General features: G+C 46.4%; 1 protein-coding gene across 1 annotated transcript in view; it reads left to right on the top strand.

Moving 5' to 3' along the window:
- The window catches only part of LOC306773876 (zinc finger protein GLI2-like), a gene marked incomplete at both ends in the record, with an annotated part of 310,055 nt that overhangs the window by 57,605 nt on the left and 225,704 nt on the right, over positions 1–26,746 (top strand). Inside the window, one exon of the mRNA XM_079263820.1 lies at positions 23,412–23,517. Coding sequence (XP_079119946.1) covers positions 23,412–23,517 — 106 coding nt within the window. The remainder of the gene's footprint in view (positions 1–23,411; positions 23,518–26,746) is intronic.

The following is a 26,746-nucleotide window of genomic DNA, read 5'->3' as shown; positions in this document are numbered from 1 at the left end:
GATGGAGGGATGTGGCTGCAGGGGGCAGGTAACAACCAGAAATCTGAAAAGTCCTCTTTATGTTAATCTGCTCCTTAAAACCCTCACCACAAACCTCTCATGATTTCAATCCAACTTCTAAACAACAGCAAGAAAACACATTATTCTGCTTTAAAAGCAGACATTTTGACTGGTCAAGCCAATCAAAAGACATCAGCACTGACCTTAGAGAAGCAACAATGACCTTAGAGACGCAACAATGACCTTAGAGAAGCAGCAATGACCTTAGAGAAGCAGCAATGACCTTAGAGACGCAACAATGACCTTAGAGAAGCAACAATGACCTTAGAGACGCAACAATGACCTTAGACAAGCAATAATGACCTTAGAGAAGCAGCAATGACCTTAGAGAAGCAGCAATGACCTTAGAGAAGCAACAATGACCTTAGAGAAGCAACAATGACCTTAGAGAAGCAGCAATGACCTTAGAGACGCAACAATGACCTTAGAGAAGCAGCAATGACCTTAGAGAAGCAACAATGACCTTAGAGAAGCAACAATGACCTTAGAGAAGCAGCAATGACCTTAGAGAAGCAACAATGACCTTAGGGAAGCAACAATGACCTTAGGGAAGCAACAATGACCTTAGAGACGCAACAATGACCTTAGGGAAGCAACAATGACCTTAGAGAAGCAGCAATGACCTTAGAGACGCAACAATGACCTTAGAGAAGCAGCAATGACCTTAGAGACGCAACAATGACCTTAGAGAAGCAACAATGACCTTAGAGACGCAACAATGACCTTAGACAAGCAATAATGACCTTAGAGAAGCAGCAATGACCTTAGAGAAGCAGCAATGACCTTAGAGAAGCAACAATGACCTTAGAGAAGCAACAATGACCTTAGAGAAGCAGCAATGACCTTAGAGACGCAACAATGACCTTAGAGAAGCAGCAATGACCTTAGAGACGCAACAATGACCTTAGACAAGCAGCAATGACCTTAGAGACGCAACAATGACCTTAGAGAAGCAGCAATGACCTTAGAGACGCAACAATGACCTTAGAGACGCAACAATGACCTTAGAGAAGCAGCAATGACCTTAGAGAAGCAGCAATGACCTTAGAGAAGCAGCAATGACCTTAGAGAAGCAGCAATGACCTTAGAGAAGCAGCAATGACCTTAGAGAAGCAACAATGACCTTAGAGACGCAACAATGACCTTAGAGAAGCAGCAATGACCTTAGAGACGCAACAATGACCTTAGACAAGCAGCAATGACCTTAGAGACGCAACAATGACCTTAGAGAAGCAGCAATGACCTTAGAGACGCAACAATGACCTTAGAGACGCAACAATGACCTTAGAGAAGCAGCAATGACCTTAGAGAAGCAGCAATGACCTTAGAGAAGCAGCAATGACCTTAGAGAAGCAGCAATGACCTTAGAGAAGCAGCAATGACCTTAGAGACGCAACAATGACCTTAGAGAAGCAGCAATGACCTTAGAGACGCAACAATGACCTTAGAGAAGCAGCAATGACCTTAGAGACGCAACAATGACCTTAGAGAAGCAACAATGACCTTAGAGAAGCAGCAATGACCTTAGAGAAGCAGCAATGACCTTAGAGACGCAACAATGACCTTAGAGAAGCAGCAATGACCTTAGAGAAGCAGCAATGACCTTAGAGAAGCAGCAATGACCTTAGAGACGCAACAATGACCTTAGAGAAGCAGCAATGACCTTAGAGAAGCAACAATGACCTTAGAGAAGCAGCAATGACCTTAGAGAAGCAGCAATGACCTTAGAGACGCAACAATGACCTTAGAGAAGCAGCAATGACCTTAGAGAAGCAGCAATGACCTTAGAGAAGCAGCAATGACCTTAGAGAAGCAACAATGACCTTAGAGAAGCAGCAATGACCTTAGAGACGCAACAATGACCTTAGAGAAGCAGCAATGACCTTAGAGACGCAACAATGACCTTAGACAAGCAATAATGACCTTAGAGAAGCAATAATGACCTTAGAGAAGCAGCAATGACCTTAGAGAAGCAGCAATGACCTTAGAGAAGCAATAATGACCTTAGAGAAGCAGCAATGACCTTAGAGACGCAACAATGACCTTAGAGAAGCAATAATGACCTTAGAGAAGCAACAATGACCTTAGAGAAGCAGCAATGACCTTAGAGACGCAACAATGACCTTAGAGAAGCAGCAATGACCTTAGAGAAGCAACAATGACCTTAGAGGAGCAATAATGACCTTAGAGAAGCAGCAATGACCTTAGAGAAGCAGCAATGACCTTAGAGAAGCAGCAATGACCTTAGAGACGCAACAATGACCTTAGAGAAGCAGCAATGACCTTAGAGACGCAACAATGACCTTAGAGAAGCAGCAATGACCTTAGAGAAGCAATAATGACCTTAGAGAAGCAACAATGACCTTAGAGACGCAACAATGACCTTAGAGACGCAACAATGACCTTAGAGACGCACCAATGACCTTAGAGAAGCAGCAATGACCTTAGAGAAGCAACAATGACCTTAGAGAAGCAACAATGACCGTAGAGAAGCAACAATGACCTTAGAGACGCAACAATGACCTTAGAGAAGCAGCAATGACCTTAGAGAAGCAACAATGACCTTAGAGAAGCAACAATGACCTTAGAGAAGCAACAATGACCTTAGAGAAGCAACAATGACCTTAGAGAAGCAGCAATGACCTTAGAGAAGCAACAATGACCTTAGAGAAGCAACAATGACCTTAGAGAAGCAGCAATGACCTTAGAGAAGCAACAATGACCTTAGAGAAGCAATAATGACCTTAGAGACGCAATAATGACCTTAGAGAAGCAGCAATGACCTTAGAGAAGCAACAATGACCTTAGAGAAGCAATAATGACCTTAGAGAAGCAACAATGACCTTAGAGAAGCAACAATGACCTTAGAGAAGCAATAATGACCTTAGAGAAGCAACAATGACCTTAGAGAAGCAACAATGACCTTAGAGAAGCAATAATGACCTTAGACAAGCAACAATGACCTTAGAGAAGCAACAATGACCTTAGAGACGCAATAATGACCTTAGAGAAGCAGCAATGACCTTAGAGAAGCAACAATGACCTTAGAGAAGCAATAATGACCTTAGAGAAGCAGCAATGACCTTAGAGAAGCAACAATGACCTTAGAGAAGCAACAATGACCTTAGAGAAGCAACAATGACCTTAGAGACGCAACAATGACCTTAGAGAAGCAACAATGACCTTAGAGAAGCAGCAATGACCTTAGAGAAGCAACAATGACCTTAGAGAAGCAATAATGACCTTAGAGACGCAACAATGACCTTAGAGAAGCAACAATGACCTTAGAGAAGCAGCAATGACCTTAGAGAAGCAATAATGACCTTAGAGAAGCAGCAGTGACCTTAGAGAAGCAATAATGACCTTAGAGAAGCAATAATGACCTTAGAGAAGCAGCAATGACCTTAGAGAAGCAACAATGACCTTAGAGAAGCAACAATGACCTTAGAGAAGCAACAATGACCTTAGAGAAGCAATAATGACCTTAGACAAGCAACAATGACCTTAGAGAAGCAACAATGACCTTAGAGACGCAATAATGACCTTAGAGAAGCAGCAATGACCTTAGAGAAGCAATAATGACCTTAGAGAAGCAGCAATGACCTTAGAGAAGCAACAATGACCTTAGAGAAGCAACAATGACCTTAGAGACGCAATAATGACCTTAGAGAAGCAGCAATGACCTTAGAGACGCAATAATAACCTTAGAGAAGCAGCAATGACCTTAGAGAAGCAACAATGACCTTAAAGAAGCAACAATGACCTTAGAGAAGCAACAATGACCTTAGAGAAGCAATAATGACCTTAGAGAAGCAGCAATGACCTTAGAGAAGCAACAATGACCTTAGAGAAGCAACAATGACCTTAGAGACGCAACAATGACCTTAGAGAAGCAACAATGACCTTAGAGAAGCAGCAATGACCTTAGAGAAGCAACAATGACCTTAGAGAAGCAATAATGACCTTAGAGAAGCAGCAATGACCTTAGAGAAGCAACAATGACCTTAGAGAAGCAACAATGACCTTAGAGACGCAACAATGACCTTAGAGAAGCAACAATTACCTTAGAGACGCAACAATGACCTTAGAGAAGCAACAATGACCTTAGAGAAGCAACAATGACCTTAGAGACGCAACAATGACCTTAGAGAAGCAACAATGACCTTAGAGAAGCAACAATGACCTTAGAGACGCAACAATGACCTTAGAGAAGCAACAATGACCTTAGAGAAGCAACAATGACCTTAGAGAAGCAGCAATGACCTTAGAGAAGCAACAATGACCTTAGAGAAGCAGCAATGACCTTAGAGAAGCAACAATGACCTTAGAGAAGCAGCAATGACCTTAGAGAAGCAACAATGACCTTAGAGAAGCAACAATGACCTTAGAGACGCAACAATGACCTTAGAGAAGCAATAATGACCTTAGAGAAGCAGCAATGACCTTAGAGAAGCAACAATGACCTTAGAGACGCAACAATGACCTTAGAGAAGCAATAATGACCTTAGAGAAGCAGCAATGACCTTAGAGAAGCAACAATGACCTTAGAGAAGCAACAATGACCTTAGAGAAGCAACAATGACCTTAGAGAAGAAGCAATGACCTTAGAGAAGCAATAATGACCTTAGAGAAGCAGCAATGACCTTAGAGAAGCAACAATGACCTTAGAGACGCAACAATGACCTTAGAGAAGCAATAATGACCTTAGAGAAGCAGCAATGACCTTAGAGAAGCAACAATGACCTTAGAGAAGCAACAATGACCTTAGAGAAGCAACAATGACCTTAGAGAAGAAGCAATGACCTTAGAGAAGCAACAATGACCTTAGAGAAGCAACAATGACCTTAGAGAAGCAACAATGACCTTAGAGAAGCAGCAATGACCTTAGAGAAGCAACAATGACCTTAGAGAAGCAATAATGACCTTAGAGACGCAACAATGACCTTAGAGAAGCAACAATGACCTTAGAGAAGCAACAGTGACCTTAGAGAAACAACAATGACCTTAGAGAAGCAACAATGACCCTAGAGAAGCAATAATGACCGTAGAGAAGCAACAATGACCTTAGAGAAGCAACAGTGACCTTAGAGAAGCAACAATGACCTTAGAGAAGCAACAATGACCTTAGAGAAGCAACAGTGACCTTAGAGAAACAACAATGACCTTAGAGAAGCAATAATGACCTTAGAGAAGCAACAATGACCTTAGAGAAGCAACAATGACCTTAGAGAAGCAGCAATGACCTTAGAGAAGCAACAATGACCTTAGAGAAGCAACAATGACCTTAGAGAAGCAACAATGACCTTAGAGAAGCAACAGTGACCTTAGAGAAGCAACAATGACCTTAGAGAAGCAACAATGACCTTAGAGAAGCAACAATGACCTGAGAGAAGCAACAGTGACCTTAGAGAAGCAGCAATGACCTTAGAGAAACAACAATGACCTTAGAGAAGCAACAATGACCTTAGAGAAGCAACAGTGACCTTAGAGAAACAACAATGACCTTAGAGAAGCAATAATGACCTTAGAGAAGCAATAATGACCTTAGAGAAGCAACAGTGACCTTAGAGAAGCAACAATGACCTTAGAGAAGCAACAATGACCTTAGAGAAGCAACAATGACCTTAGAGAAGCAATAATGACCGTAGAGAAGCAACAATGACCTTAGAGAAGCAACAATGACCTTAGAGAAGCAGCAATGACCTTAGAGAAGCAACAATGACCTTAGAGAAGCAACAATGACCTTAGAGAAGCAACAGTGACCTTAGAGAAGCAACAATGACCTTAGAGAAGCAACAATGACCTTAGAGAAGCAATAATGACCGTAGAGAAGCAACAATGACCTTATAGAAGCAACAGTGACCTTAGAGAAACAACAATGACCTTAGAGAAGCAATAATGACCTTAGAGAAGCAATAATGACCTTAGAGAAGCAGCAATGACCTTAGAGAAGCAGCAATGACCTTAGAGAAGCAACAATGACCTTAGAGAAGCAACAGTGACCTTAGAGAAGCAACAATGACCTTAGAGAAGCAACAATGACCTTAGAGAAGCAGCAATGACCTTAGAGAAGCAACAATGACCTTAGAGAAGCAACAATGACCTTATAGAAGCAATAATGACCTATTGAAGCAACAATGACCTTAGAGAAGCAATAATAACCTTAGAGAAGCAATAATGACCTTAGAGAAGCAACAATGATTTTAGAGAAGCAACAATGACCTTAGAGAAGCAATAATGACCTTAGAGAAGCAACAATGACCTTAGAGAAGCAATAATAACCTTAGAGAAGCAATAATGACCTTAGAGAAGCAGTGTTTCCACTGTTGGTTAAAATGAAGCAGTGTTTCCACTGCTGGTTAAAATGAAGCGGTGTTTCCACTGTTGGTTAAAATGAAGCGGTGTTTCCGCTGTTGGTTAAAATGAAGCGGTGTTTCCACTGCTGGTTAAAATGAAGCAGTGTTTCCACTGTTTGTTAAAATGAAGCGGTGTTTCCACTGCTGGTTACAATGAAGCGGTTTTTCCACTGTTGGTTAAAATGAAGCGGTGTTTCCACTGCTGGTTAAAATGAAGCGGTGTTTCCACTGTTGGTTAAAATGAAGCGGTGTTTCCGCTGTTGGTTAAAATGAAGCGGTGTTTCCACTGCTGGTTAAAATGAAGCGGTGTTTCCACTGCTGGTTAAAATGAAGCGATGTTTCCGCTGCTGGTTAAAATGAAGCGGTGTTTCCACTGTTGGTTAAAATGAAGCGGTGTTTCCGCTGCTGGTTAAAATGAAGCAGTGTTTCCACTGTTGGTTAAAATGAAGCGGTGTTTCCACTGTTGGTTAAAATGAAGCGGTGTTTCCGCTGTTGGTTAAAATGAAGCGGTGTTTCCACTGCTGGTTAAAATGAAGCGGTGTTTCCACTGTTGGTTAAAATGAAGCGGTGTTTCCGCTGCTGGTTAAAATGAAGCGGTGTTTCCACTGTTGGTTAAAATGAAGCGGTGTTTCCGCTGTTGGTTAAAATGAAGCGGTGTTTCCACTGTTGGTTAAAATGAAGCGGTGTTTCCACTGCTGGTTAAAATGAAGCGGTGTTTCCACTGCTGGTTAAAATGAAGCGGTGTTTCCACTGTTGGTTAAAATGAAGCAGTGTTTCCACTGCTGGTTAAAATGAAGCGGTGTTTCCACTGCTGGTTAAAATGAAGCGGTGTTTCCACTGTTGGTTTAAATGAAGCGGTGTTTCCACTGTTGGTTAAAATGAAGCGGTGTTTCCACTGTTGGTTAAAATGAAGCAGTGTTTCCACTGTTGGTTAAAATGAAGCGGTGTTTCCACTGCTGGTTAAAATGAAGCGGTGTTTCCACTGTTGGTTAAAATGAAGCGGTGTTTCCACTGTTGGTTAAAATGAAGCGGTGTTTCCACTGTTGGTTAAAATGAAGCGGTGTTTCCACTGTTGGTTAAAATGAAGCGGTGTTTCCACTGCTGGTTAAAATGAAGCGGTGTTTCCACTGTTGGTTAAAATGAAGCAGTGTTTCCACTGCTGGTTAAAATGAAGCGGTGTTTCCACTGCTGGTTAAAATGAAGCGGTGTTTCCACTGTTGGTTTAAATGAAGCGGTGTTTCCACTGTTGGTTAAAATGAAGCGGTGTTTCCACTGTTGGTTAAAATGAAGCGGTGTTTCCACTGCTGGTTAAAATGAAGCGGTGTTTCCACTGTTGGTTAAAATGAAGCGGTGTTTCCACTGTTGGTTAAAATGAAGCGGTGTTTCCACTGTTGGTTAAAATGAAGCGGTGTTTCCACTGTTGGTTAAAATGAAGCGGTGTTTCCACTGCTGGTTAACATGAAGCAGTGTTTCCACTGCTGGTTAAAATGAAGCGGTGTTTCCACTGTTGGTTAAAATGAAGCGGTGTTTCCACTGCTGGTTAAAATGAAGCGGTGTTTCCACTGTTGGTTAAAATGAAGCGGTGTTTCCACTGCTGGTTAAAATGAAGCGGTGTTTCCACTGTTGGTTAAAATGAAGCGGTGTTTCCACTGCTGGTTAAAATGAAGTGGTGTTTCCACTGCTGGTTAAAATGAAGTGATGTTTCCGCTGCTGGTTAAAATGAAGCGGTGTTTCCACTGTTGGTTAAAATGAAGCGGTGTTTCCACTGCTGGTTAAAATGAAGCGGTGTTTCCACTGTTGGTTAAAATGAAGCGGTGTTTCCACTGCTGGTTAAAATGAAGCGGTGTTTCCACTGCTGGTTAAAATGAAGCGGTGTTTCCACTGTTGGTTAAAATGAAGCGGTGTTTCCACTGCTGGTTAAAATGAAGCGGTGTTTCCACTGCTGGTTAAAATGAAGCGGTGTTTCCACTGTTGGTTAAAATGAAGCGGTGTTTCCACTGTTGGTTAAAATGAAGTGGTTTTTCCACTTTTGGTTAAAATGAAGCGGTGTTTCCGCTGCTGACCGGGAGAAACTGCTCAACATGCTGCAGAACTGAAACAAATGTTGTCGAGTAAACACTAATAGATGGCTGGAGCCTCTGCATCGCTGCTGGCTGGCATGGCGTGCGCCTGGGGAGCAGGGGACCAAGGCCCTGTGAATCAGGTAAAAGCAGCTCTTGAACTCTCATGAGCGCTCGCCTTTTGTTCTTCCTGTGGCAGCAGAACAATGGAGCTGTCTTAGTGATGGAATAAGGCAGCCTGGATGCCAGGACCAGTCCAGGCCCGCAGAGGGAAGCTGGGCCTGGATGGCTGGCTAAATCACTTCCTCTGGGTGGAGGACCGAGGGTTGATGTTGAGGAATATGACTGTATTTCCTGTTTTAATATCTGTTGTTGAGGGATAGTTGGCTCAGCATTGACTCAGTCTGAACCAAACATATTATTCCTCTTGTGCTCTCTCTGTTCTGACTGTGTACTCGTACTTTACTGGCAGTGCTGGCATGCTACACCTCAGCTTTCACTTCAGTTTCCTCTCTGCAGGGTGACTGACTGACCCAGCCACCACCATCATCATCCTCCTCTTCTGATTCAGCCCCAGCTCTGAATGGAGCCCTCCAGCTCCCACAGCCATACATTCTATACATTCAGCCTGCTGTAGGTGGAGTCAGAGGGTAATTACTGCAGACTGAGGCACATTACACCAGAGGACGGTCTGGTGGGTGCAGAGGGACACAGGAGCATCATCAGACAAGGAGAATTAGAAGAATCACTTTCCAAATCACCCAAAGAAGAAGTTCAAGGGGGATGTTTGGCATCGTTTGAGATCTTTTAAGTTCTAGGAGAGGAATGTCGTCCTGTTCTGGTCTGATGCAGGATTCCAGCTGCTCTACTGGACCTTGTTGTTGGATTGCTGCTTCCATGCTGCTTTCATGCTGGTGAAAGGTCTGGACTGCAGCAGACCAGTTCTCCTGTTCCACCATCAGGATGTGGTCCAGCATGGTCCTACTGGACCAGTTCTCCTGTTCCACCATCAAGATGTGGTCCAGCATGGTCCTACTGGACCAGTTCTCCTGTTCCACCATCAGGATGTGGTCCAGCCTGGTCCTGGTGGACCAGTTCTCCTGTTCCACCATCAGGATGTGGTCCAGTGTGGTCCTGCTGGACCAGTTCTCCTGTTCCACCATCAGGATGTGGTCCAGTGTGGTCTTGCTGGACCAGTTCTCCTGTTCCACCATCAGGATGTGGTCCAGCATGGTCCTACTGGACCAGTTCTCCTGTTCCACCATCAGGATGTGGTCCAGCCTGGTCCTGGTGGACCAGTTCCCCTGTTCCACCATCAGGATGTGGTCCAGCATGGTCCTACTGGACCAGTTCTCCTGTTCCACCATCAGGATGTGGTCCAGCCTGGTCCTGGTGGACCAGTTCCCCTGTTCCACCTTCAGGATGTGGTCCAGCATGGTCCTGCTGGACCAGTTCTCCTGTTCCACCATCAGGATGTGGTCCAGTGTGGTCTTGCTGGACCAGTTCTCCTGTTCCACCATCAGGATGTGGTCCAGCATGGTCCTACTGGACCAGTTCTCCTGTTCCACCATCAGGATGTGGTCCAGCCTGGTCCTGGTGGACCAGTTCCCCTGTTCCACCATCAGGATGTGGTCCAGCATGGTCCTACTGGACCAGTTCTCCTGTTCCACCATCAGGATGTGGTCCAGCCTGGTCCTGGTGGACCAGTTCTTCTGTTCCACCATCAGGATGTGGTCCAGCATGGTCCTTCTGGACCAGTTCTCCTGTTCCACCATCAGGATGTGGTCCAGTGTGGTCCTGCTGGACCAGTTCTCCTGTTCCACCATCAGGATGTGGTCCAGTGTGGTCTTGCTGGACCAGTTCTCCTGTTCCACCCTCAGGATGTGGTCCAGCCTGGTCCTGGTGGACCAGTTCTCCTGTTCCACCATCAGGATGTGGTCCAGTGTGGTCCTGCTGGACCAGTTTCTCCTGTTCCACCATCAGGATGTGGTCCAGCATGGTCCTACTGGACCAGTTCTCCTGTTCCACCATCAGGATGTGGTCCAGCCTGGTCCTGGTGGACCAGTTCCCCTGTTCCACCATCAGGATGTGGTCCAGCATGGTCCTACTGGACCAGTTCTCCTGTTCCACCATCAGGATGTGGTCCAGCCTGGTCCTGGTGGACCAGTTCTTCTGTTCCACCATCAGGATGTGGTCCAGCATGGTCCTTCTGGACCAGTGCTCCTGTTCCACCATCAGGATGTGGTCCAGTGTGGTCCTGCTGGACCAGTTCTCCTGTTCCACCATCAGGATGTGGTCCAGTGTGGTCTTGCTGGACCAGTTCTCCTGTTCCACCATCAGGATGTGGTCCAGCCTGGTCCTGGTGGACCAGTTCTCCTGTTCCACCATCAGGATGTGGTCCAGTGTGGTCCTGGTGGACCAGTTCCCCTGTTCCACCATCAGGATGTGGTCCAGTGTGGTCTTGCTGGACCAGTTCTCCTGTTCCACCATCAGGATGTGGTCCAGCCTGGTCCTGGTGGACCAGTTCTCCTGTTCCACCATCAGGATGTGGTCCAGTGTGGTCCTGGTGGACCAGTTCCCCTGTTCCACCATCAGGATGTGGTCCAGCATGGTCCTTCTGGACCAGTTCTCCTGTTCCACCATCAGGATGTGGTCCAGTGTGGTCCTGCTGGACCAGTTCTCCTGTTCCACCATCAGGATGTGGTCCAGTGTGGTCTTGCTGGACCAGTTCTCCTGTTCCACCATCAGGATGTGGTCCAGCTGGACCGGTTCTCCTGTTCCACCATCAGGATGTGGTCCAGTGTGGTCTTGCTGGACCAATTCTCCTGTTCCACCATCAGGATGTGGTCCTGCTGGACCAGTTCTCCTGTTCCACCATCAGGATGTGGTCCAGCATGGTGCAAGGTCTTCCCTGAAAGAGACGTTGTCTGGATGGGAGCAGATGTTTCAGCATTGATGGAGCTTCCCAGATGTGGAAGCTGCCCACGCCATCGGCACTAATGCAACCCCATCCCATCAGAGATGCAGGCTGATAACAAGCTGGATGCTCCCTCTCCTCTTTAGTCTGCAGGACACGCCGTCCATGCTGTCCACAAACTATTCCACATCTTCATCCAGGTTTCCACTCAGAACATTTTAAATGAGCTTTGGTCCAGAGAAGACGGCGTGTTTCTGGATCCTCTTCACATATGATGGAGCTTTAACCTGCATGAACTGGGTTCACACTGGTTTCTGGAAGCTTCCTGGGTCCATGCACTGGTTTCCAGTAGGGAAGCATGTTATAATGCAGAAGATCACCAGCATACAGACTGGTCCCAGCATACAGAGATTCCTCCTGATTCTCCTACATGAGATTCTACACTGTAAATGATGGATCTTAATGTCTGAGAAACACTTTTCTAAAATTGTTTCAATCTTTTGTATCCAATTTGTCTCAGACTGGTGAAGCAGTCATGTTACCGACGTGTTTCCAGTTAAACCGGTCATGTTACCGACGTGTTTCCAGTTAAACCGGTCATGATACCGACCTATTCCCAGTTAAACCAGTCATGAAACCGACCTGTTCCCAGTTAAACCGGTCATGTTACTAACCTGTTCCCAGTTAAACCAGTCATGTTACTAACCTGTTCCCAGTTAAACCAGTCATGTTACCGACCTATTTCCAGTTAAACCGGTTATACTACCGACCTGTTCCCAGTTAAACTGGTCATGTTACCGACCTGTTCCTAGTTAAACCAGTCATGATACCGACCTGTTCCCAGTTAAACCTGTTCCCAGTTAAACCGGTCATGTTACCGACCTGTTCCCAGTTAAACCGGTCATGTTACCAACCTGTTCCTAGTTAAACCAGTCATGATACCGACCTGTTCCCAGTTAAACCGGTCGTGTTACTAACCTGTTCCCAGTTAAACCAGTCATGTTACCGACCTGTTCCCAGTTAAACCGGTCATGTTACCGACCTGTTCCCAGTTAAACCTGTTCCCAGTTAAACCGTTCATGTTACCGACCTTTTCCCAGTTAAACCGGTCATGTTACCGACCTGTTCCCAGTTAAACCGGTCATGTTACCGACCTTTTCCCAGTTAAACCAGTCATGTTACCGACCTGTTCCCAGTTAAACCGGTCATGTTACCAACCTGTTTCCAGTTAAACCGGTCATGTTACCAACCTGTTTCCAGTTAAACCAGTCATGTTACCGACCTGTTCCCAGTTAAACCAGTCATGTTACTAACCTATTTCCAGTTAAACCGGTTATACTACCGACCTGTTCCCAGTTAAACCGGTCATGTTACCGACCTCTTCCCAGTTAAACCGGTCATGTTACCAACCTGTTCCCAGTTAAACCGGTCATGTTACCGACCTGTTTCCAGTTAAACCGGTCATGTTACCGACCTGTTCCCAGTTAAACCGGTCATGTTACCGACCTGTTCCCAGTTAAACCTGTCATGTTACCGACCTGTTCCCAGTTAAACCGGTCATGTTACCAACCTGTTTCCAGTTAAACCAGTCATGTTACCGACCTGTTCCCAGTTAAACCGGTCATGTTACCGACCTATTCCCAGTTAAACCTGTCATGTTACCGACCTGTTCCCAGTTAAACCGGTCATGTTACCGACCTGTTCCCAGTTAAACCGGTCATGTTACCGACCTGTTCCCAGTTAAACCGGTCATGTTACCAACCTGTTCCCAGTTAAACCTGTCATGTTACCGACCTGTTCCCAGTTAAACCGGTCATGTTACCGACCTGTTCCCAGTTAAACCTGTCATGTTACCGACCTGTTCCCAGTTAAACCGGTCATGTTACCAACCTGTTTCCAGTTAAACCAGTCATGTTACCGACCTGTTACCAGTTAAACCGGTCATGTTACCGACCTGTTTCCAGTTAAACCGGTCATGTTACCGACCTGTTCCCAGTTAAACCTGTCATGTTTCCGACCTGTTCCCAGTTAAACCGGTCATGTTACCGACCTGTTCCCAGTTAAACCTGTCATGTTACCGACCTGTTCCCAGTTAAACCGGTCATGTTACCGACCTGTTCCCAGTTAAACCGGTCATGTTACTGACCTGTTCCCAGTTAAACCGGTCATGTTACCGACCTGTTCCCAGTTAAACCTGTCATGTTACCGACCTGTTCCCAGTTAAACCTGTCATGATACCGACCTGTTTCCAGTTAAACCGGTCATGTTACCGACCTGTTCCCAGTTAAACCGGTCATGTTACCGACCTGTTCCCAGTTAAACCGGTCATGTTACCAACCTGTTTCCAGTTAAACCAGTCATGTTACCGACCTGTTCCCAGTTTAACCTGTTCCCAGTTAAACTTGTCATGTTACCGACCTGTTCCCAGTTAAACCGGTCATGTTACCGACCTGTTCCCAGTTAAACCGGTCATGTTACCAACCTGTTTCCAGGTAAACCAGTCATGTTACCGACCTGTTCCCAGTTAAACCTGTTCCCAGTTAAACCGGTCATGTTACCGACCTTTTCCCAGTTGAACCGGTCATGTTACTGACCTGTTCCCAGATGTGGACCTGTCCCTGTTTTATAGTTGGGGTTCCTGATTTGTTCCAGTTACTTTCCAGACGTGTTGCTGCATCAGATTCATATGATAAAATTTCTGACATTTAGTTTATCCTCTGCTGGCAGAAAATCTCACCTGATAAGATTTATGAGTCATTATTCATTAGTTTTAATTCCACTTCCCACACTGTTCCAGCTCTTCTGGATTCTAGCCTCTAGCCAGGTGTATGCCTGCACGTGTACAGGTGTATGTCTACAGGTGTACAGATGTATGTCTACAGGTGTAAAGGTGTATGTCTACAGGTTTACAGATGTATGTCTGCAGGTGTACAGGTGTATGTCTACAGGTGTACAAGTGTATGTATACAGGTGTACAAGTGTATTTATACAGGTGTATGTCTACAGGTGTACAGGTGTATGTCTACAGGTGTACAAGTGTATGTATACAGGTGTACAAGTGTATGTATACAGGTGTATGTCTACAGGTGTACAGGTTATGTCTACAGGTGTACAAGTGTATGTCTACAGGTGTACAGGTGTATTTAAACAGGTGTACAGGTGTATTTATACAGGTGTGCAGTTGTATTTATACAGGTGTATGTCTACAGGTGTACAGGTGTATGTATTCAGGTGTACAGGTGTATGCCTACAGGTGTACAGGTGTATGTCTACAGGTGTACAGGTGTATTTAAACAGGTGTACAGGTGTATTTATACAGGTGTGCAGTTGTATTTATACAGGTGTGCAGGTGTATTTATACAGGTGTATGTCTACAGGTGTACAGGTGTATGTATACAGGTGTGCAGGTGTATGTCTACAGGTGTACAGGTGTATGTCTACAGGTGTACAGGTGTATTTAAACAGGTGTACAGGTGTATTTATACAGGTGTACAGGTGTATTTATACAGGTGTACAGGTGTATTTATACAGGCGTACCGGTGTATGCACACTGGTGTACATGTGCATGTATACAGTCATAGAGGTGTACAGGTGTATGCATCCATTCGTACAGGTGCATGTATACAGGTGTATAGGTATATGCATAAAGGTGCACCAGTGTATGTACACAGGTGTATGTATACCATTTTACAGTTGTATACAGATGTGCAGGTGTATGTATACAGGTGTATGTATACAGATGTGCAGGTGTATGTATACAGGTGTATGTATACAGATGTGCAGGTGTATGTATACAGGTGTATGTATACAGATGTGCAGGTGTATGTACACAGGTGGATGTATACAGGTGTACAGGTGTATGTATACAGGTGGATGTATGCAGATGTGCAGGTGTATGTACACAGGTGGATGTATACAGGTGTATAGGTGTATGTATACAGGTGTATGTATACAGATGTGCAGGTGTATGTACACAGGTGGATGTATACAGGTGTATGTACACAGGTGGATGTATACAGGTGTATGTACACAGGTGGATGAATAGAGGTGTATGTACACAGATGTGCAGGTGTATGTACACAGGTGGATGTATACAGATGTACAGGTGTATGTATACAGATGTGCAGGTGTATGTATACAGGTGTATGTATACAGATGTGCAGGTGTATGTATACAGGTGTATGTCTACAGGTGTACAGGTTATGTCTACAGGTGTACAAGTGTATGTCTACAGGTGTACAGGTGTATTTAAACAGGTGTACAGGTGTATTTATACAGGTGTGCAGTTGTATTTATACAGGTGTATGTCTACAGGTGTACAGGTGTATGTATTCAGGTGTACAGGTGTATGCCTACAGGTGTACAGGTGTATGTCTACAGGTGTACAGGTGTATTTAAACAGGTGTACAGGTGTATTTATACAGGTGTGCAGTTGTATTTATACAGGTGTGCAGGTGTATTTATACAGGTGTATGTCTACAGGTGTACAGGTGTATGTATACAGGTGTGCAGGTGTATGTCTACAGGTGTACAGGTGTATGTCTACAGGTGTACAGGTGTATTTAAACAGGTGTACAGGTGTATTTATACAGGTGTACAGGTGTATTTATACAGGTGTACAGGTGTATTTATACAGGCGTACCGGTGTATGCACACTGGTGTACATGTGCATGTATACAGTCATAGAGGTGTACAGGTGTATGCATCCATTCGTACAGGTGCATGTATACAGGTGTATAGGTATATGCATAAAGGTGCACCAGTGTATGTACACAGGTGTATGTATACCATTTTACAGTTGTATACAGATGTGCAGGTGTATGTATACAGGTGTATGTATACAGATGTGCAGGTGTATGTATACAGGTGTATGTATACAGATGTGCAGGTGTATGTACACAGGTGGATGTATACAGGTGTACAGGTGTATGTATACAGGTGGATGTATGCAGATGTGCAGGTGTATGTACACAGGTGGATGTATACAGGTGTATAGGTGTATGTATACAGGTGTATGTATACAGATGTGCAGGTGTATGTACACAGGTGGATGTATACAGGTGTATGTACACAGGTGGATGTATACAGGTGTATGTACACAGGTGGATGAATAGAGGTGTATGTACACAGATGTGCAGGTGTATGTACACAGGTGGATGTATACAGATGTACAGGTGTATGTATACAGATGTGCAGGTGTATGTATACAGGTGTATGTATACAGATGTGCAGGTGTATGTATACAGGTGTATGTATACAGATGTGCAGGTGTATGTATACAGGTGTATGTATACAGATGTGCAGGTGTATGTACACAGGTGGATGTATACAGATGTACAGGTGTATGTATACAGGTGGATGTATACAGATGTGCAGGTGTATGTACACAGGTGGATGTATACAGATGTGCAGGTGTATGTACACAGGTGGATGTATACAGATGTGAATGTGTATGTATACAGGTGTATGTATACAGATGTGCAGGTGTATGTACACAGGTGGATGTATACAGATGTGCAGGTGTATGTATACAGGTGTATGTATACAGATGTGCAGGTGTATGTATACAGGTGTATGTATACAGATGTGCAGGTGTATGTATACAGATGTGCAGGTGTATGTATACAGGTGTATGTATACAGATGTGCAGGTGTATGTATACAGGTGTATGTATACAGATGTGCAGGTGTATGTATACAGGTGTATGTATACAGATGTGAATGTGTATGTATACAGGTGTATGTATACAGATGTGCAGGCGTATGTACACAGGTGGATGTATACAGATGTGCAGGTGTATGTATACAGGTGTATGTATACAGATGTGCAGGTGTATGTATACAGGTGTATGTATACAGATGTGCAGGTGTATGTACACAGGTGGATGTATACAGGTGTACAGGTGTATGTATACAGGTGGATGTATGCAGATGTGCAGGTGTATGTACACAGGTGGATGTATACAGGTGTATAGGTGTATGTATACAGGTGTATGTATACAGATGTGCAGGTGTATGTACACAGGTGGATGTATACAGGTGTATGTACACAGGTGGATGTATACAGGTGGATGTACACAGGTGGATGAATACAGATGTACAGGTGGATGTATACAGATGTGCAGGTGTATGTATACAGGTGTATGTATACAGATGTGCAGGTGTATGTACACAGGTGGGTGTATACAGATGTGCAGGTGTATGTATACAGGTGTATGTATACAGATGTGCAGGTGTATGTACACAGGTGGATGTATACAGATGTGCAGGTGTATGTATACAGGTGTATGTATACAGATGTGCAGGTGTATGTATACAGGTGTATGTATACAGATGTGCAGGTGTATGTATACAGGTGGATGTATACAGGTGTACAGGTGTATGTATACAGGTGGATGTATGCAGATGTGCAGGTGTATGTATACAGGTGGATGTATGCAGATGTGCAGGCGTATGTATACAGGTGTATGTATACAGATGTGCAGGTGTATGTACACAGGTGGATGTATACAGGTGTATGTACACAGGTGTATGTATACAGGTGTATGTACACAGATGTGCAGGTGTATGTACACAGGTGGATGTATACAGATGTACAGGTGTATGTATACAGGTGGATGTATGCAGGTGTATGTACACAGGTGGATGTATACAGGTGTATGTACACAGGTGGATGTATACAGGTGTATGTACACAGGTGGATGTATACAGGTGTATGTACACAGGTGGATGTATACAGGTTGATGTACACAGATGTGCAGGTGTATGTACACAGGTGGATGTATACAGATGTACAGGTATGTATACAGGTGTATGTACACAGATGTGCAGGTGTATGTACACAGGTGGATGTATACAGATGTACAGGTGTATGTATACAGGTGTATGTATACAGGTGGATGTATACAGGTGTATGTACACAGGTGGATGTATACAGGTGTACAGGTGTATGTATACAGGTGTATGTATACAGGTGGATGTATACAGGTGTATGTACACAGGTGGATGTATACAGGTGTATGTACACAGGTGGATGTATACAGGTGTATGTACACAGGTGGATGTATACAGGTATATGTACACAGGTGGATGTATACAAGCTTACAGGTGTATTTACCAACGTTTTGTTCTGTTACCTGTTAAGATTTTTCTCAGTGTGGAAACTGTACATGAGGGCGTTGCTGAGCTCCAGCTCACTGTTTCTCATCTCCTCCATGATTCCATACAGTTTCAGATCCTTCTAATTGTTACCTGGTGTGTCTGGTCTCTGGCTGACTGATCGTGGCAGCGGGACAAAGATGGGAAAGATGATGAGGAGGAAGGCAGGCAGATCTCTGGGTTCCATTAAAATTCTTCCAGTGTCTCACACAGACTGTGGGAATCTTTCAGGATGACCTGGGATTTGGAGCGAAGGGGTCAGGGCCACGGATCATTATCTGCTCTCTGCCGAGTGGAGTGGATGGATAGCGGGTCCCCTGGGGTCTCCCTGGGGCCTTGGACCTGAATGAGTCAGCATTCCAGGTTCATTCCTCTCACTCTGCACCCTGACAGCTTGATGGACAGGGACGTTCCCACAACACCGGCAGAAATAGCTCACTTTGCTTCAGTTCTTCCTGCTGGGATGATGCTGGATTCCTGCGTCTTGACCTCGCAACGTTGTTGCCTGTCCATGTAGAGGATTTTTTTTCCTGTCGCTGGATCCTGAACGATTTGGACACATGAGCGACTGTTGCCCCTGATGGAATATTTAGAACATTTTCGGTTTTTCTCTCAGCGCAAACAAAACAGACAAATGTGATATGAAGTTCTGAATCTGGAAATATTTCCCATACATTCCCACTATGCCAAATTCCCAAACTTCATCACAGACAAACGGCACATAAACTATTCAGATCCATGCCAGTCCAGGATCTGGACCAGTCTGGGACCTGCCTCAGCCAGGGATTTGGATCTGTATCAGTCCAGGATCTGGATCTGATGACGTTGATGATGTTGGAATAAAGTGAAAAATTGAAAATCAGCTATCCCAAAATCCCAAAAAAGACTTTCTTGCATCCTTTCTTTTTCCAAACTGCTTGGTCCAGTTCAGGGTCACGTGGAAGTCTTTGTTTGAAACATCACAGTTAGAGGTTCTGCGTTTCCCTCCTTGTTCTGGTTTCTATCGCTGCATTTCCTTTACAATTTTCCACCAATTTAAAGAGATGTTTCTAGAAGTCAGGGTTCCTATGAGAGGTCCTGGTTCCTGGGAGAGGTCCTGGTTCCTGGGAGAGGTCCGGGGTCCTATGAGAGGTCCTGGTTCCTATGAGAGGTCCTGGTTCCTGGGAGAGGTCCTGGTTCCTGGGAGAGGTCCGGGGTCCTATGAGAGGTCCTGGTTCCTGGGAGAGGTCCGGGGTCCTATGAGAGGTCCTGGTTCCTGGGAGAGGTCCGGGGTCCTATGAGAGGTCCTGGTTCCTGGGAGAGGTCCGGGGTCCTATGAGAGGTCCTGGTTCCTATGAGAGGTCCTGGTTCCTGGGAGAGGTCCTGGTTCCTGGGAGAGGTCCTGGTTCCTTGGAGAGGTCCTGGGTCCTATGAGAGGTCCTGGTTCCTATGAGAGGTCCTGGTTCCTATGAGAGGTCCTGGTTCCTGGGAGAGGTCCTGGTTCCTATGAGAGGTCCTGGTTCCTATGAGAGGTCCTGGTTCCTATGAGAGGTCCTGGTTCCTGGGAGAGGTCCTGGTTCCTGGGAGAGGACCTGGTTCCTATGAGAGGTCCTGGTTCCTGGGAGAGGTCCGGGGTCCTATGAGAGGTCCTGGTTCCTGGGAGAGGTCCGGGGTCCTATGAGAGGTCCTGGTTCCTATGAGAGGTCCTGGTTCCTGGGAGAGGTCCTGGGTCCTATGAGAGGTCCTGGTTCCTATGAGAGGTCCTGGTTCCTGGGAGAGGTCCTGGTTCCTGGGAGAGGTCCGGGGTCCTATGAGAGGTCCTGGTTCCTATGAGAGGTCCTGGTTCCTATGAGAGGTCCTGGTTCCTGGGAGAGGTCCGGGGTCCTATGAGAGGTCCTGGTTCCTGGGAGAGGTCCGGGGTCCTATGAGAGGTCCTGGTTCCTATGAGAGGTCCTGGTTCCTGGGAGAGGTCCTGGTTCCTGGGAGAGGTCCGGGGTCCTATGAGAGGTCCGGGGTCCTATGAGAGGTCCTGGTTCCTATGAGAGTTCCTGGTTTCTGGGAGAGGTCCTGGTTCCTATGAGAGGTCCTGGTTCCTGGGAGATGTCCTGGTTCCTATGAGAGGTCCTGGTTCCTGGGAGAGGTCCTGGTTCCTATGAGAGGTCCTGGTTCCTATGAGAGGTCCTGGTTCCTATGAGAGGTCCTGGTTCCTGGGAGAGGTCCTGGGTCCTATGAGAGGTCCTGGTTCCTATGAGAGGTCCTGGTTCCTGGGAGAGGTCCTGGTTCCTATGAGAGGTCCTGGTTCCTGGGAGAGGTCCTGGTTCCTATGAGAGGTCCTGGTTCCTGGGAGAGGTCCTGGTTCCTATGCGAGGTCCTGGTTCCTGGGAGAGGTCCTGGTTCCTATGAGAGGTCCTTGTTCCTGGGAGAGGTCCTGGTTCCTATGAGAGGTCCTGGTTCCTGGGAGAGGTCCTGGTTCCTGAGAGAGGTCCTGGTTCTTATGCGAGGTCCTGGTTCCTGGGAGAGGTCCTGGTTCCTATGAGAGGTCCTGGTTCCTGGGAGAGGTCCTGGTTCCTATGAGAGGTCCTGGTTCCTGGGAGAGGTCCTGGTTCCTATGAGAGGTCCTGGTTCCTGGGAGAGGTCCTGGTTCCTATGCGAGGTCCTGGTTCCTGGGAGAGGTCCTGGTTCCTATGAGAGGTCCTTGTTCCTGGGAGAGGTCCTGGTTCCTATGAGAGGTCCTGGTTCCTGGGAGAGGTCCTGGTTCCTGAGAGAGGTCCTGGTTCTTATGCGAGGTCCTGGTTCCTGGGAGAGGTCCTGGTTCCTATGAGAGGTCCTGGTTCCTGGGAGAGGTCCTGGTTCCTATGAGAGGTCCTGGTTCCTGGGAGAGGTCCTGGTTCCTGAGAGAGGTCCTGGTACCTGGGAGAGATCCTGGTCCAGGTCCTTTCTCCACTCCTGCTCTCAGCGAAGGCGAACACTTCTATCTGCGCTCCTGTTTCCTCTCCTCCCTCCCACTCTGGCCTGCGACTTTTTCCTGACTGACTCTGAGCCTCTTTTTACATCTCTTACTTCCACTCAAACTACATCATGGATCTGATCGGCTGGTCTATCAACGCAATTGATCAAATTTTCTCAACCTGAAGATCGTGCAGAGGGGAGCCTGCATGTCCTGAGGGGACGCTTCCAGCTGGATACGTTCAGGACCCATGGGCCAAGTGGAGACCTATGTGTCTGTCGGTTCTGTCCTCTGAGGACGTGGAGCATGTTCACATCTTTGGATTATTGGTGATCGGGATTCTGCTGATTGACGCTGGTGGAGTCCTGATCTGCCTGAAGACCCGTGAGATTCTGGCAACAACTGGCAGGCTGTCAGAATTCTGCAACGGTATGTGCCGGGCTAGCAGTGCACAGACTCTTGTGTTGGCCGGACTCGACCGTAAGCAGGATACCAGTCTGTTCCATACTGGTCATTTGGCCGCGGTCCCAGAGCTGGTCCGCAAAATCGATAACAATATGGAGAAAATGTCTGCTAGAATCGGTGGAAATTGACCCCGCCTCCCCCATTCAGCTGTTTGGAGCTGCCTGCCTGAGACCAGCTATGGACTCAAGGCCGAGGGCAAACTGTTTTCTTCGCCTGGAACCCAAACAACAATCATATCTGGATTCGGCTTCCCAGCAGCCTTGGGCCGGCACAACCCCCCCTGAGAACAGAAGAAGACATGTTCATAGACGCTCTGTCCCCCCTCCTCAACCACCCCCAGTCCCCTCCCACATGACTCACCGCCTCCCTGGACTTTGTGTGTCTTGTTTAGTTTGTATTTCAGTGTATGAGGTTTTTTTCTCTGTATTTTCGGCCCGCGTCTTCCTGCGCGGCCCGGAGTTACATGACCTTTTTTTGCCCTCGACCACCTATGATCCTATTGTATCTCTGTTCTTATCTATTGTAAGGCAGCGCCGGTATAATAGCTGCATGGCCTGAGCTTAGCGCGGTTCTGTTTTGCTCTTTTGTCATGAATGTTACATGTCTGTATGTCTGACCTTGGACGAGCTGGCTTGAACTCTGAATTTCCCCTCGGGGATGAATAAAGTATCTTTGATTTGATTTGATTTGATTTGGTTCCTGGGAGAGGTCCTGGTTCCTATAGGAGGTCCTGGTTCCTATGAGAGGTCCTTGTTCCTGGGAGAGGTCCTGGTTCCTATAGGAGGTCCTGGGTCCTATGAGAGGTCCTGGTTCCTGGGAGAGGTCCTGGTTCCTATAGGAGGTCCTGGTTCCTATGAGAGGTCCTTGTTCCTGGGAGAGGTCCTGGTTCCTATAGGAGGTCCTGGTTCCTATGAGAGGTCCTTGTTCCTGGGAGAGGTCCTGGTTCCTATAGGAGGTCCTGGTTCCTATGAGAGGTCCTTGTTCCTGGGAGAGGTCCTGGTTCTTATTAGAGGTCCTGGTTCCTAGGAGAGGTCCTGCTTCCGGGGTCTGGGTCCTGGCTCCTATGAGAGGTCCTGGTTCGTGGGTCTGGGTCCTGGTTCCTGGGTCTGGGTCCTAGTTCCTATGAGGGGACTCAGGCTGTTTGCAGTGAAAGCAGAGGCTAGCTTCTATCCTGAGGCTGCAGACTCCCTTCAGTCGGTCCATCATCCCGTCTAGTTCAAAGTCCTTCTAGCTGCAGGTTTTTGTCAAAAGCCTGGTTGGACATCTTTCATGTTCAAGACGTAGGATTTCTTTGGATGACTTTGATTATTTATTTATTCCGCTTCTCTGGTGCTATAGTGTGTAATATTTTACACAAAAGTGCTCGGCTTGCTCTGATGTTCATGTTGCTTCATTGTAGCCCTTGTCCTTGTTTTGAAGTTTCCTGTCTTCCTGCTATCCTCAGCTCTCCTTCTCTTCCCATCCTTCCAGCCCCCCAACACCTTTTCCCGACGTTCCACACGCCGATCTCGATCGACATGCGGCACCACGAGGGACGGTACCACTATGAGCCTCATGCCCTGCACACCATGCACAGGTAAGCCCTCTCCACATATTTACAGCCTGGTGATGCATCCTGACGTGATCACGCCTTCTCCATTGCCTTCAGTTCCAGGCGGCGTTGTTTTGTGGCTTTAACGCTGATGAGAGATGAACGGTTGCCAAGTTCAGTATCAAAAGCAGATGACAACATGCTGACTTTTAAAGTGAATAACCAATGCTGCTTCTGCATTTTAAATGAGCTTTGGTCCAGAGAAGACGGCGTGTTTCTGGATCCTCTTCACATTTAACCTGCATGTGTGGATTTCAGCCTGAACTAGGTTCACACTGGTTTCTGGAAGCTTCCTGAGTCCATGCACTGGTTTCCAGTAGAGAATCATGTTATAATGCAGAAGCTCACCAGCATCCAGACTGGTCCCAGCATACAGAGATTCCTCCTGAATCTGCTGTAGATGAAGAATCTTCATAGTCTGAGAAACATTTTTCTGAAATTCTTTCACAGCTTTTGTATCCAGTTTGTCTCAGACTGGTGAAGCTCTTCCCATCTTTCCGTCAGAGAGACTCTGCCTGTCTGAAATGCTCTTTTTACACCCAGTTATGTTGCTGACCGGTCATGTTACCAACCTGTTCCCAGTTAAACCGGTCATGTTACCGACCTGTTCCCAGTTAAACCGGTCATGTTACCGACCTGTTCCCAGTTAAACCGGTCATGATACTGACCTGTTCCCAGTTTAACCGGTCACGTTACCGACCTGTTCCCAGTCAAACCGGTCACGTTACCGACCTGTTCCCAGTTAAACCGGTCATGTTACTGACCTGTTCCCAGTTAAACCGGTCATGTTACCGACCTGTTCCCAGTTAAACCGGTCATGATACCGACCTGTTCCCAGTTAAACCGGTCATGTTACTGACCTGTTCCCAGTTAAACCAGTCATGTTACCGACCTGTTCCCAGTTCAACCAGTCATGTTACTGACCTGTTCCCAGTTAAACCGGTCATGTTACTGACCTGTTCCCAGTTAAACCAGTCATGATACCGACCTGTTCCCAGTTAAACCGGTCATGTTACCGACCTGTTCCCAGTTAAACCAGTCATGATACCGACCTGTTCCCAGTTAAACCGGTCATATTACTGACCTGTTCCCAGTTAAACCAGTCAGATTACCGACCTGTTCCCAGTTAAACCGGTCATGTTACCGACCTGTTCCCAGTTAAACCAGTCATGTTACCAACCTGTTCCCAATTAAACCGGTCATGATACCGACCTGTTCCCAGTTAAACCGGTCATGTTACCGACCTGTTCCCAGTTAAACCAGTCATGTTACCGACCTGTTCCCAGTTAAACCGGTCATGTTACTGACCTGTTCCCAGTTAAACCGGTCATGATACCGACCTGTTCCCAGTTAAACCGGTCATGTTACCGACCTGTTCCCAGTTAAACCAGTCAGATTACCGACCTGTTCTCAGTTAAACCGGTCATGTTACCAACCTGTTCCCAGTTAAACCAGTCATGTTACCAACCTGTTCCCAGTTAAACCAGTCAGATTACCGACCTGTTCCCAGTTAAACCGGTCATGTTACCGACCTGTTCCCAGTTAAACCGGTCATGTTACCAACCTGTTCCCAGTTAAAACGGTCATGTTACCGACCTGTTCCCAGTTAAACCGGTCATGATACCGACCTGTTCCCAGTTAAACCGGTCATGTTACCGACCTGTTCCCAGTTAAACCAGTCAGATTACCGACCTGTTCCCAGTTAAACCGGTCATGTTACCGACCTGTTCCCAGTTAAACCGGTCATGATACCGACCTGTTCCCAGTTAAACCGGTCATGTTACTGAACTGTTCCCAGTTAAACCGGTCATGTTACTGACCTGTTCCCAGTTCAACCGGTCATGTTACCGACCTGTTCCCAGTTAAACCGGTCATGTTACCGACCTGTTCCCAGTTAAACCGGTCATGTTACTGACCGTTTCCCAGTTAAACCGGTCACGTTACCGACCTGTTCCCAGTTAAACCGGTCACGTTACTGAACTGTTCCCAGTTAAACCGGTCATGTTACCGACCTGTTCCCAGTTAAACCGGTCATGTTACCGACCTGTTCCCAGTTAAACCGGTCATGTTACTGACCTGTTCCCAGTTAAACCAGTCATGTTACCGACCTGTTCCCAGTTCAACCAGTCATGTTACTGACCTGTTCCCAGTTAAACCGGTCATGATACCGACCTGTTCCCAGTTAAACCGGTCATGTTACCGACCTGTTCCCAGTTCAACCAGTCATGTTACTGACCTGTTCCCAGTTAAACCAGTCATGTTACTGACCTGTTCCCAGTTCAACCGGTCATGTTACCGACCTGTTCCCAGTTAAACCGGTCATGTTACCGACCTGTTCCCAGTTAAACCGGTCATGTTACCGACCTGTTCCCAGTTAAACCTGTTCCCAGTTAAACCGGTCATGTTACCGACCTTTTCCCAGTTAAACGGTCATGATACCGACCTGTTCCCAGTTAAACCAGTCATGTTACTGACCTGTTCCCAGTTAAAACGGTCATGTTACCGACCTGTTCCCAGTTAAACCGGTCATGTTACCGACCTGTTCCCAGTTAAACCTGTTCCCAGTTAAACCGGTCATGTTACCGACCTTTTCCCAGTTAAACCGGTCATGATACCGACCTGTTCCCAGTTAAACCAGTCATGTTACTGACCTGTTCCCAGTTAAACCGGTCATGTTACCGACCTGTTCCCAGTTAAACCGGTCATGTTACCGACCTGTTCCCAGTTAAACCTGTTCCCAGTTAAACCGGTCATGTTACCGACCTTTTCCCAGTTAAACCGGTCATGATACCGACCTGTTCCCAGTTAAACCAGTCATGTTACTGACCTGTTCCCAGTAAAAACGGTCATGATACCGACCTGTTCCCAGATTAACCGGTCACGTTACCGACCTGTTCCCAGTCAAACCGGTCACGTTACCGACCTGTTCCCAGTTAAACCGGTCATGTTACTGACCTGTTCCCAGTTAAAACGGTCATGTTACCGACCTGTTCCCAGTTAAACCGGTCATGTTACCGACCTGTTCCCAGTTAAACCGGTCATGTTACTGACCTGTTCCCAGTTAAACCAGTCATGTTACCGACCTGTTCCCAGTTCAACCAGTCATGTTACTGACCAGTTCCCAGTTAAACCGGTCATGGTACCGACCTGTTCCCAGTTAAACCGGTCATGTTACTGACCTGTTCCCAGTTAAACCGGTCATGATACCGACCTG

The sequence above is a fragment of the Telmatherina bonti genome (assembly GCF_933228915.1).
Source record: "Telmatherina bonti genome assembly, chromosome: 24".
Classification (NCBI taxonomy): domain Eukaryota; kingdom Metazoa; phylum Chordata; class Actinopteri; order Atheriniformes; family Telmatherinidae; genus Telmatherina; species Telmatherina bonti.
Note: the sequence above shows the minus strand (reverse complement) of the source record. Positions and strands in the feature narration are given on the sequence as shown.